The sequence below is a fragment of the Rattus norvegicus genome, chromosome 7 (assembly GCF_036323735.1).
Source record: "Rattus norvegicus strain BN/NHsdMcwi chromosome 7, GRCr8, whole genome shotgun sequence".
Taxonomy (NCBI): Eukaryota; Metazoa; Chordata; class Mammalia; order Rodentia; family Muridae; genus Rattus; species Rattus norvegicus.
The window spans coordinates 20,850,688-20,863,594 of NC_086025.1; the positions used below are offsets into that span (position 1 = coordinate 20,850,688).

A 12,907-nucleotide genomic window follows, 5' to 3' on the forward strand; every position below is an offset into this window, starting at 1 on the left:
TTGTATCCCGGCTCCTCTAAGATGCTAACACAATACAGACGGTGAGAGTTACACAAAGGAGAGAGGCGTGTGCAGAGGCAGGCCAGCATCCCTGGGTTTTCAGGCAGATCACTAACAGATCAGCTAGATGAGTCTCTGAGCTCCCAGGCAGCCAGAGCAAAAAGGGAAATGCGCTGTAAATCAAGGGCTATTATCTGTAAAACAAGGGATGGGTCCAGCTCCTTCGGAGAGAGAAAGCTTTTAGATTGAATCTATTTTAGAAAAATAATTAGTTACTCACAAGGAAATTTTATGGTGGGTTTAAGTGTGACTCTTCATATTCAAGTTCAGAGGAACGTCCCACACATAACCTCCTCCCACTCCCGCTCCCACTGCCCCTCTCCCTACTTCCCCTCAGTTTCTGTGTGTGTGCATGTGTGTGTGTGTGCGCGCACATGTGTGTGCATGTGTATGTGTGTGTATGTGTGTGTGTGAGTGTGTGTCTCTGTGTGTGTGACTGTGTGTGTCTGTGTGTGTGTCTCTGTGTGTGTGTCTGTGTGTGTGTGCATGTGTGTGTGTGCGTGTGTGTGTGCGCGCACGTGTGTGTGCATGTGTATGTGTGTGTATGTGTGTGTGAGTGTGTGTGTCTCTGTGTGTGTGTGAGTGTGTGTGTGTCTGTGTGTGTCTCTCTGTGTGTGTGCATGTGTATGTGTGTGTGAGTGTGTGTGAGTGTGTGTGTATGTGTGTGTGTGAGTGTGTGTGTGTGTGTGTGTGTTGTGACAAGGTGTCACACAGCCCCTTGGACTTGATAAGGCAGAGATTAGTGTTAAGCTCCTGACCCTCCTGCTTTTGCCTAGTACACTAAGGGATAAACAGCATGAACCCCACTTAGGGATAAACAGCCCGTATCTCAGTACTCCTCACAGGCTGTGCCACTTATGGTACCTTGACCAAGCCCAGCCTGCTCCCCCGCTCTCCCTGGGATGCCTTTGCATGTGACCAGACTGTGCTCACCATTAAGGTTGCAATTGGCACAGGAAAGTGGGTTTCTGAGGCTGAGTCCCCAGAAGAGGACGCTTTCTTAGCAGAGTATAAAGAATACTGTACTGCCTTCCCCATAGCAATATGTCCTCCCATTGGCTTAGGAGAGACGGTGCGCATGTGTGGTGATGGGGCAATTAAGGGCTTAATTCCATGCTGGACTTGACAGAGGCTCATCTCTGAGAGGTTGAGAGGTTGTAGAGGCCCCAAAACCACCCAAGCAGTCTCCTGAAGCCAGAGTCGAAGTCTCCTCCCAGCCTAGCTCCTCGGGAATCTGCTTCAACATGTGGATCCTGGGCACAGGCTGAACGGACTACTGTGTGAGCATCCTATAGAGCGGAGGGCCCAGCTACAGCCTCAGGGCACTGTAGTGGCCCTGTCTAGATGTTCCTCTGACCCAAGCTTCCTAGTGCAAGGTTTGCTGTTGTCACACATCTCTCCACTGAAGTGTCCCTTGGAAATGCTTTCCTTTACTGCTTACGAGAAGAGAGCCGACACCCTATCCTCTAGGTCTCTCACAGCACCCTTCACAGGTTAATGTGTGTGAAGTCCTTACAGCCAACCATTGGACTGAGCACAGGGTTCCCAATGGAGGAGTTAGAGAAGGGACTAAAGGAGCTGAAGGGGTTTGCAATCCATAGGAAAAACAACAATATCAACCAACCAGATCCCCCAGAGCTCCCAGGGACTAAACCACAAACCAAAGAGTGCACATGGAGGAACCCATGGCTCCAGCCACATATGTAGCAGAGGATGGCCTTGTTGGGCATCAATGGGAGAAGAGGTCCCTGGTCCTGGGAAAGCTCGATGCCCCAGTATAGGGAAATGCCAGGATGGAGAGGTGGGAGTGGGAGGATGGGGGGGTGGGTGGAGGAGCACCCTCATAGAAGCAGGGGGGGGGGAGATGGGATGGGGGTTTTCGGAAGGGAAACCAGGAAAGGGGATAACATTTAAAATGTAAATAAAATATCCAATTAAAAAAATACCTCTGTGGATGTAGCTCAGTAGGTAGAGAGAGTCCTTGCCAAGCTTGTCCAAGGCCCTGGGTAAACCGGGCGTAGTACCTGGCTTACACTGTAATCTCTAAATGTAGGAGGCAAAGGCCAGAGAGGGTTCAAGCCAAGCCTGGGCTACAGACCCTTTCTCCAAACAAACAAATATTTAGATGAATAGATGATAGATAGATAGATAGATAGATAGATAGATAGATAGATAGATAGATGATAGACAGGTAGATGATAGATAGATAGACAGACAGACAGAAAAAAATTTCACGGTTCTGCTTGCCCGGCTGTCTTCTTTATTATCCCAATAGAACCAGCTGTGACACATAATAGGTATTCAGTAAGCGCTGCTTGGATTTAATGACTGAAGCTATGTTAAAATGCAGCAGAGAGGAAATTGGATTTCATGTTCCTAAGTATACACTCTCTCAGACCTGTTTTGCTCCATGCTTGCATGGGGTGGAATCGGTTCTAGAATGTGCCACCTGACCTTGTGTTCCAAAGAACAAGTCTCTGGTGCCGAGCCAGGTGCTGCAGGCATAGAACGGAAGGAGTGTTCTGAGGACTAAGTGCCACCCCTCCATGGCAGGCACTGTCTGAGCCGGGCATCTCATCCTCGGGACAGCACAACTGCCACCTCGGTTGCACCGGTGTGTGAACTGAAGCAGAGGGAGGCTGAGGACCTAGCCTGAGGCTGCATGGCTGCCAAGCGGCACGGTTGAGATCTGACGCCAGTCTGATGTCAGAGTCAGATGGTACAATCTCACTATTCCAGGCAGATGGTCAAGAATCATAGAAAAACAGGTGCTGCAAGAGGTGAGTTCAAGAGGGGAAGTCAATTTAGAAGTCCCGCTCCCCCACCTCCACCCCTCCACCCCCGCTTCTGGTAGGGGTAGGGAGAACAGGATCTCATGCAGCCAGGCTGATCTCGAACTCACTGCATGTAAGGGAGAAGTTGAGTTTAACCCTCTTGCCTCCAGCTTCCGTGTGCTGGGATTATAGACCTGAGTTACCACATGTGGTTTATCATGTGTTGGGCATTGAAGCCAGGCCTCCAGCCCATCCAGTCAAGCCTCACTCCCAGGTGACAGGCTTCTCACTAATGCTTGCAGAGACAAGAGGAAGACAAATTGAGGGCAGGCATCCGGAAGGACATCAGCCCCCGTTACAAGAGTGTCAGCCATCAGCTAGCTCTGTTGCCAGGTAACACAGGTGGCCTCCAAGACTCCTTTCTAGACCTTTTGCTTGTCCCCCTTATGTGTCTTTCTTTATGTGTGTCCTTTCACACTGAAGTTCTGTTAGCAAGCTGACCAGCCCAGAGACTAAAACAGGACACAGTGACACAGTCCTCATAGCCGTCAGCTTCCCTTCCCCATCTGACCCTTCAGCTTCCTCTTCCCAAGAACGAGGCTGGCAGTTAGAACCCCAGCCAGATCCCTGGCTCCTTCCACTTAACAGGCAGTGGCCCACCAATGATGTAACTGTCTCAGCGTTCCTCCCTCCTCTAGAAAACAGACACGGCAATACAAAAGCCAATGGCCTGGATGGCATAGAGCAGGTAAGGGAGCCCCACACAGGACTGGCACAGAATGGATGTGACACCTTTCCTTCTCTAAACCTGTCCCTCCCTTTACTCCTGGGTTCCTTTGGGTTCACGGAGACAGACAGCTAAGAGAAGGATGGTCTCCAACTGCCGAGATTGTCTAGGATGGGCATCATGTCAGAGAGCTCCAGGGTTCAAAGTCACAGCGCATCGTTCCAATAAAGCTTTGAGAAGAGGCATTTCACCAAGTCCAGGAATTTCAAATAATAAATGGAAAGCTATTTAGCACATCGCTTTTGCTATTGTTATGGTGTTAAAATAATTATATTCCCATCAACTATTAATTTACTTGGAGCCCCTAGGTTAAAAATGAACAGACTCTCATTTCTACCATTTGCTAAACTCCATCCATTGTAATAACAGAATAATTAAAACTCAATTAATAACACTCACGTAAAATCTAATCCCTACCAGTATTTTGCTTACAAGGATAAAATTTACTTCCAAAGAGAAGACATGTGAAAACTCAAACTGCCAGGCTCGATCTAAGGCGAGCCCTCTGCGTTTACCTGCACACCAAACAGATTTCTCAAGGGCTACCAAATAAGCATCCCAACCTCAGAAGAGCCAAGGGGTAGCCTGCCCTGGCTAGAAAAATCTGGGCGGCTCACACTTGCCGAAAGCGGGCACTTACCATTGCAGGGTGGCAGGCGTGGAGTGGGGCTTGGACGCTCTGTTATTTTCTTTTTCCTCATCTGTTAAAGGAAAGAAAGAAAGAAGAAGAAGCTGACTTCAGTTGGCAACAGGGGGAAAAAAATCAAAGGCTTCTCAATAATTCCGAGTTTCAAAAAACAAGGTCTCCCTCGGACGCTGACGCCTTGAAACAATGGCATCTTGGCAGTCCCATCACGCTAGCCTCATCGAACACCAGTACAAAGAACACAAGGAAAACATACTTTTTTTTTTTTTTCGGGCAAGATCGAACTGTGCAGCCCTGGTTACACGTAAAACCTGGAACTTACTGTGTAGACCAGGCTAGCCTCAAACTCAGAGAGCTCCACCTGCTTCCTGAGTCCTGAGCTAAAGGTGTGAACCAAGAGACCTGACCCAGAAAACTGACTTCTACAGGAGACCCTTAAGTCTGTTTTTCTTTATTTGACAGCCAAGGCCGAGTCTGACAGGCTGCCCTCGCTGCTAAGGTGCACCCCGCCACTGGCTACTTGACAGACATTTTGGACCTCTGACTCCATGGTTTGAGGTCTTAAGAAGGCACAGTCCTCACTGCTGTGGACAGAGAGTCTGTGTCCCTCCAGGATTCATTTAGAAAATTAACCTCGCTCCCGAGCTGGTGTTTGGGGGTGGGCCTTCCACTCCCTTGTGACCCAGCGAGCTGTCTTGTCCATTCTGTACTTAGCACATGCTGAGACGGAATGTGGCTCCTCACTGCAGCCATACCTCAGCCATTGTGGCCTTCAGAACCAGTTGGAGGGCTTTTATTAGCGCAACTGGGACAGACTCCGGTGTTCACCATATTATGCTCCTTGTGACCCCAACAGAACGGGCAGTTTAGGATTGTGACAGCTGTGTAGGAGCTCAGGACTGCAGTGTGGGAGGTGGGGTCATCCAGCATCTTTGTAAAGGACTGGATAATGAGTTCATTGAGGCTTTCAGGCCAAGAGGAAAGTCAGAAATATTTTGTAGAATTTTCCTTTGACCTCAAATTCATGGCAACTGTTCTGCCTCAGCCTTCTTGAGTGCCTTAGAATTTTTATAAAAACTAATCTCTCTCTCTCTCTCTCTCTCTCTCTCTCTCTCTCTCTCTCTCACACACACACACACACACACACACACACACACACACACACACAGAGTGGGCTGGAGAGATGGCTCAGTGGTTAAGAGCACTGACTGCTCTTCCAGAGGTCCTGAGTTCAAATCCCAGCAACCACATGGTGGCTCACAGCCATCTGTAATGGGAACTGATGCCCTCTTCTGGTGTGTCTGAAGACACTACAGTGCACTCACAGACAATAAATAAATAAATAAAATCTTTAAAAATAATCAGTTGGCTAATGTCATGCACGCCTATAATATCCGAAGCTAGAAAGCTGAGGTAGGAGGATTAACGGTTCATGGTCAGTGGCAGGGGATGATTTGGAAGTTAAGAGTGACCTGCGTTCGATCCCTGGAACCCTATGGCAGAAGTAGAGAACAGGCTCTTGAATGTTATCCTCTAACCTCCATATGCATGCCCACCTCCCAATAAATATCATATTAAAAAATACACAGCGAATCTTGTACACGGTGAGACACTGTCTCAAAGATGCGCAAAGCCCTGGGTTTTATTCTTTATTCTTCTCAAACAAACAAACAAACAAAAGGGAAAAGAACGAGAGAAAGAAGCCACATTGGTCAAACCCCCAAAAACACTGAACAAAATTTGGCAAGGAAAACTTACAAGGAAAAGAACTAACACGAGCAAAGTCGAACATGATATGAGGTGCTAGTGGCAAGCAGGGGTGTCCGCCCATTTGGCACTGTGACACATTGTTGTCACCTACAAAGTCTATGCTCAAGAGCTGTGTAATTGAGCTGCCTCTGCTTTTGCACCAGGCCACATTCATGGTTATCCTCGGCGGCATGCATCCTATAGCAGGTCACGGGGTGGATACAACCTGACTTACTCCTTCCCAAAATCTTAAAGTTGTTTCAATACAGTTGAATCCAGAAAATACTTTATCCATGAAAACAGATTGGTATCAATATAATTCTGATTAAAACATTGGGTAGAGAAAAAAATTTTCCCACAAGTAAATGGAATCAATGAAGGCACTCTCTGGCTAGTCAAGGGACAGATGGGAGATAGCAAACCTGTGACTGGACAGAGAGGGAAGTGGCCAGAGGACAAGGTCAATGTTGAGGGCACAGAGAGAAGGCAGGAGTGACTTGAACTTCTGAGCTCCATGCTGTGCCTCTCATTATGAGCCCCAAAATGGCCGCCTCTCTGTTTCATAAGCCATTCCCACTCCTCAGCTAATGAAACCTGTATCCATTGGGTGTGCTTTTTCTGTCACCCAAACCACAGTATTGACACAGACCCTAAGAGTTCTCAGGGGAAAAAAAAGTCAGAATACTCAGAAGACAACACCGTTTAGTCAGCTTCGTCACCCTTCTAAATGGCTCTTGTTCCTTCAAGCCTAAATTGGGCAAGCGCCAGCTGTTAGAAGCCTCACCAACACTAACCAAGACAAGAATCACACACATCTGGTTCTGTTCTGCTATAACCCACCGCTCATCTCCCAGTTGAACAGGCTAGCCCACACTCATCTTCTCTCCTTGAGGGCTAGCTCACTGCGAAGGGTGGTGAGTACCCAGGTCACCTTTGTGTTGTCTCTTACCAGGGTCTAGGTACTTAACACCTTTAACTCCACTGTCTACAGTGGTTTAAGACCACCAATGGCACAATAATAAAAGGGTGGCTTCACGGCACAGTAGAGCACAGATCTTCAGGTGTCATAAGAATGCCAGCAGCAAACACGTAGAGGAATATTCAACTTCTGTAGCTCACACAGTGGAAAGAGCAAGGGACCACTTGGGTTTTTGGACAGGAAGTCAAATTGAAAAGAATGATAACTCCCAGTGTTGGTGTGTACACGGTAAAACTGACATTCCGCAGCTCCAACCACACAGTGCCTCGGAGAGCTCTGTCCCCAGCACTCCCATGGTGCCTCACAACTCTGGGTAACTCCAGTTCCAGGGGATCCGACACTGCAGACGCCAGCCACACACGTGGAGCACAGACACGCAGGCAGGCAGTCATACACACAAAATAAAAATAAATATTTTTAAAAATCTATATACATATACACATGTATATTTAAAAATATCCAAGTAATGCTAACATCCTTTGAAATAGCAGTGTTCTCTACAGTCTGCCTCATTCGATTCCTCTGATCAGGGTCAGGAGGAAGTTGCATATACTTAAAAATTAAGAACGTTTTGTGGAGACTACGCGACTCTCCCAAATCCAAACGGTTGGTAATTGTGGTCTGGTGCTTGGTACCTGGGTATACGGTGGCTACTGACTATATTTAGGCAAGAAATGTTCTACCCAAAGCCAGTATGGGCCTTTGATGTCATCACCAACAAGATGCCTTCTGCCTCCTGGGTTCCTCCTGCCCTCTGGGCCATTTGTGCCTCTGTGCCCGGCTCTGAATGCCTGGCCTCCCTCCCTCGATGGGGGTCACCCCAGGTCTGACGCTCATGTTTGGTGACTGCCAATCCTAAATCTCCTGAAGGACTGGTTGCTTCCCCCAAACATTCATTGATGTCTGTTACTATGCCAGGTTTAAGGGCAGAGAAAAGGCAGACACAGCTTCTACTCTCTTGAGCTCAAACCACCAGTTAAAAAAGGAAAAGTTAGTTTTCTTAACAGAGTCTCGCTGGGTGTACAAACCACATTTAAGGACAGGCCTCATACTCAGCTGCAGAAAGTCAATACAAAATAAACTCCATGGTATTTTGGGAGGATTCTTGTTTGGTTTTTATTTTATTTGTTTGTTTCCTCCTTAAAAATCTTTCGCTAATATATCGTGGTTTCCGACTTTTGTTTTTATGGGTTTTCTATGTGCGCGCGCGAATGTGTCTTGGTGTCTATGTCTCTTGTGTTTTTTCTTTGGCTCTTTTTCTTCTCTCTGCTTTATTTTCCTATCCTGGTTTGTTTATATTTTATCTTATTGCTATTTTTCAGATGTCTGTTTGTGTTCTGGTGGTGGGGAGGGAGGGTTTTGTGGGTGGGGAAGTAGGGATAATCTAAGGGTTGAGGGAGGGGAAACTGTAATGAGAGCATACCATGTCTAAAACGTCTATTTTCAATTAAAAAGCATTATCAGCTAAAAGAAAATTCAAGTCCTGCGCAGGCTGTGGAAGGTGGGTCCAGGATGTTATAGCGACCAAGGAAGCCTGTGAGCCTGGCTTGGGGTGTGAAGGAGCCATCAACCCAAAGTGGGCAGGAAAGAGTGTTTAAGGAGACGGAATGGCCACGGGCGATTACGACTTTAGGAAGTGGAGCTGCCGAATTACCCTAGATGCACAGAGTACATGAAACTCAAGAAGGATGACCAAAATGCGAATGCTTCACTCCTTCTTTAAAAGGGGAACAAGAATACCCTTGGCAGGGAATAGGGAGGCAAAGTTTAGAACAGAGGCAGAAGGAACACCCATTCAGAGCCTCCCCCACATGTGGCCCATACATATACAGCCATCAAACTAGATAAGATGGATGAAGCAAAGAAGTGCAGGCTGACAGGAACCGGATGTAGATCTCTCCTGAGAGACACAGCCAGAATACAGCAAATACAGAGGCGAATGCCAGCAGCAAACCACTGAACTGAGAACAGGACCCCCGTTGAAGGAATCAGAGAAAGGACTGAAAGAGCTTGAAGGGGCTCGAGACCCCATATGAACAACAAAGCTAAGCAACCAGAGCTTCCAGGGACTAAGCCACTACCCAAAGACTATACATGGACTGACCCTGGGCTCCAACTGCATAGGTAGCAATGAATAGCCTAGTAAGAGCACCAGTGGAAGGGGAAGCCCTTGGTCCTGCCAAGACTGAACCCCCAGTGAACGTGATTGTTGGGGGGGAGGGCGGTAATGGGGGGAGGATGGGGAGGGGAACACCCATATAGAAGGGGAGGGGGAGGGGTTAGGGGGATGTTTGCTTGGAAACTGGGAAGGGGAATAACAATCGAAATGTAAATAAGAAATACTCAAGTTAATAAAGATGGAGGAAAAAAAGAAAGAAGAAGAAGAAGAAGAAGAAGAAGAAGAAGAAGAAGAAGAAGAAGAAGAAGAAGAAGAGGAGGAGGAGGAGGAGGAGGAGGAGGAGGAAGAGGAGGAAGAGGAGGAAGAGGAGGAAGAGGAGGAAGAGGAGGAAGAGGAGGAAGAGGAGGAAGAGGAGGAAGAGGAGGAAGAGGAGGAGGAGCTCAGTGCCCTCGCAGTTCACTAGGCTGCAAGGCTTCATGTGAAGTTAAGACTCATTCATACCTCAGGCCAACATTAGGCCAGTGGGATTCCTAACTCCTTTACCCTCCAGTGCCCACCCGTTGGTCGTACTAAAGCCAGAGGGCAGCAGCCTATGTCAAAGACCCCTTAGGAAAATCAAGGCACAGTTCCCAACACAACACTTCTGTGGCTCTTCCTTTCTGTCTCCCCTACCAACTAGGCTCAAATCCTGACTCCGCAAGTTGGAGAAGCCGTTTGGGCTCTCGGTTCTTCATCTGCAAAAGTAGAGGTGAGGTGGCATGAAGCACACAGGGCTGTGCCCCTGTGTACATGCTACATGTACATGTTCATTACAGTGTACAGGCTGTCACATGTGTACATTACAATGCACATGCTGCCACAATGCTCCCTGAGCCTCTAAAAGCTGCAGTTTCTCCTAGAGGGTCACCACCCAAGTTACTGTCCTGCACAGGGACTCAGGGGTCCCATAGTTGCCTGTCTTCTTCCTAGCAGAGGCCTTGTTTCAGGGTAAGGTTACCACTCCATGACTGTCTTAGCCTATTCCAGCTTCTGTAACAAAATGCCATTGGCTAGGGAGCTTATAAACAACAAGATGTTCTTTTGCACAGTTCTGGATGCTGAGATGATCAAGGCACAGAAAGATTCCACATCTGGTGAGGGCTCTCTTCTTGGTTCACAGGAGCTGTTTGGCTTATGCAGTGCTGCCCCAGCCCTACCCCCATGGCAGGATGGGCGGAAAACTCTCTGGGGCCTCTTTAATAATGGCACTCATTCATTCTTGAAGACCTCACCCTCATGCTCTAACCTCCTCCCTAGACCTCCACCTCTAAATACCATCACTTTGGGCTTGAAGTGTCAACATTCAAATTCTGGATGACGTAAGCCTGTAAGCCTTCGGTGGACAGCTGCCTTGCCGGGCTGCAAGTTCAGGAAGGCACAGACCTTGCTCTGGTGCCAACACACAGCAGAGACTCGGAAAGTTATTTGTGGAATAAAGAGATGATTTGGAAAACACCAAATTAAAGGGTGAGCCCTTTCCTGTGACTTCAGAAAACACGTGGAATGAAAAGCACATGGAGGAACATACACAGAAGACACTTAACATGCCAAGCGTATGCAAGCAATTCATGAAGCCTTCTTTAGCTCTCATGACCCTAGAAAGCAAATAAGTATACACACACGCACATGCACACGCAAACACACACACACTCGCGCACACACACGCACACACATACACACATACACACACTCACACACACACACACGCACGCACACACATACATGCACACACACGCACACACACACATACACACATGCACACACACAAGCGCGTGCGCACACGTCAATGCTGTTAGCTAATAACCCTGGGTTATTAGCATTTTCTCCTCTTACAGAGGAGGGACGGGAGGCTCAGTGAGTAAGCCATTTGTCTAAGGTCATGTGGATGCCGGGGGAGGGAAGACAATGAGTACATCTTGCCCTTGTCAAAGCTTCCCAGACTCCAACATCCAGGAGCCTGGCTTTCCCTCCAGCCTGGCCTGGAGGTTTAAAGAACGGGTTCTGCCTGGTTGTTTTTTTCCCCTTGTGGTTTAGTCCCTGTGTTGATTTAATTTGCCATATCCAGGTACCTGTTTTAGGATATTTCCTGCCTAGATGCTGATTGGCGAAGTTTAACGTGGTGGGAGAAAGTCTCTAAATTAATTACCTCTTCGAATCAAAGGAGGGAAGGGTCAAGTTCATGCGAGTCTTGGGTTTCACTTCCAAGTTCTAATTCTATTTCCTTCCATTGTGCTGGCCTGCCCACACCTGGCCAGGCTCGCCTGTGGGGAACAGGCAGTTGGCAAATGTTTCATTCCCCTAAGTCACTTCCTCCTCCATCCACCTAAGAGCCCCCACTGGTGAGCAGGGTGCGTGGTACCCGGATTCTTGGCAGCGACACCAACTTCAACAGCAAATCCATCTCCCTGTGGGAACAGGGCTCAGTCCCAGACAAAACAGCAATGCTGGCGGAATTATTCTGCTTCCTCTCCCTCTTCTGGGTGAATTCCTCCATAACCTCTGTCTAGGGAGGAGCCCAGATGTGAAACCCAAAAGCTGTATAAGAAAAATTTCATATATTTTCAACACACGCACACACACATACACACACACACACACACACACACACACACACACACACACACACACATTCAAAGCTTTCTATGTGAGGGAATAGAAAAGTGCTGTGATCTTCGAAGATAATGGCTCACTTGGAAAAAAACCACAATCACAATAGACATGGTGTGCTTGTTTGCCCACCACACAGAAACAAGCTCCATAAAACCAGGAGGAGGGAGATTGTGAGCCCAGAAGGAAAACCGCCAAAGCATGTTGGTAGATGCAAGAAGTTAGTCCATCTTCAGTGTGAGGTAGGCTCGAAGCACACCCATGAACGACAGATGAGCTGAAAACATTGGTCCTCTCTCTTCCCAAGGTGGGAATCTGTTTGCCTGGGCATTTTTACCTTTTCTAAGGGCTGAAAAGCTACTGACAATTTGCTAAATGACTAAACTCTGAATCAAAGAAGGGGAGAAGGTCTGTAGGACTGGGAGAGAGCCATCCCAGAAGAGGGAAACACCTCAGCCTGAAGACCTCAGTCAATGGAACCCAACGAGGGGCAAATGCATTTAGGATTATAAAAACCACTAGTCTGAGCCAACTTGACGCATCGGCCATCTTTTTCCTTCTTTGTAGGTTGATGCCCCTGCTCCACTGTGCATCCTAAGGTCGTAAAATAAACTCTCTCGCTTTCAGTTCTGTGGTCTCCAGTATTCTCATTATGAGGAAACAGTCTGTCTTCATCAGTGGAAAGAAAAACACTAAGATTGCCCAGGTCACTGCTCAGATTGGTAAAATTCCACAGGAAACCCCCAGAAATCTGCCACAGGCTGAGAAGCCAGTACCCTGCCTCAGAGCGGGGGTGTAATAGTTTCTCCAGTGCAGAGGGTCCTTAGATAGACTTTGCTGAAATCTCAAATGTCCGTTAAGCAGCAGCCTCCCACCTGGATTATAACCAGACACGTGGCAATGATACACATTTAGGGCTACTTATCCCAGCTTGCTTATAATGGAAGCTTGGGCGTGACCCGGTGTCTGTCTGGTTTACTAAATAATGATACATTAGTACCCTGGAATACTATGCAGCTGCAAAAAAGAAACAAACAAACACCAAACCAAAAACAAAAACAAAACAAAAAAAAACCCTTATTTCCTTTCCTTCTTCTTTCTTTCTTCCTTTCGTCTTTCTTTTTTATTTGCGACAGGGTTTTATGTA

The 12,907-nt window shown here is 47.5% G+C and overlaps 1 protein-coding gene across 8 annotated transcripts in view; it reads right to left on the minus strand.

Annotated features, from left to right (window-relative positions):
* Rfx4 (regulatory factor X4) overlaps window positions 1-12,907 on the minus strand; it is a 162,596-nt gene that overhangs the window by 109,928 nt on the left and 39,761 nt on the right. For all 8 annotated transcript variants that reach the window (XM_063264402.1, XM_039080076.2, XM_039080073.2 and 5 more), the window contains exon 3: window positions 4,262-4,322. In XM_063264402.1, the coding sequence (XP_063120472.1) occupies window positions 4,262-4,322 (61 nt within the window). The remainder of the gene's footprint in view (window positions 1-4,261; window positions 4,323-12,907) is intronic.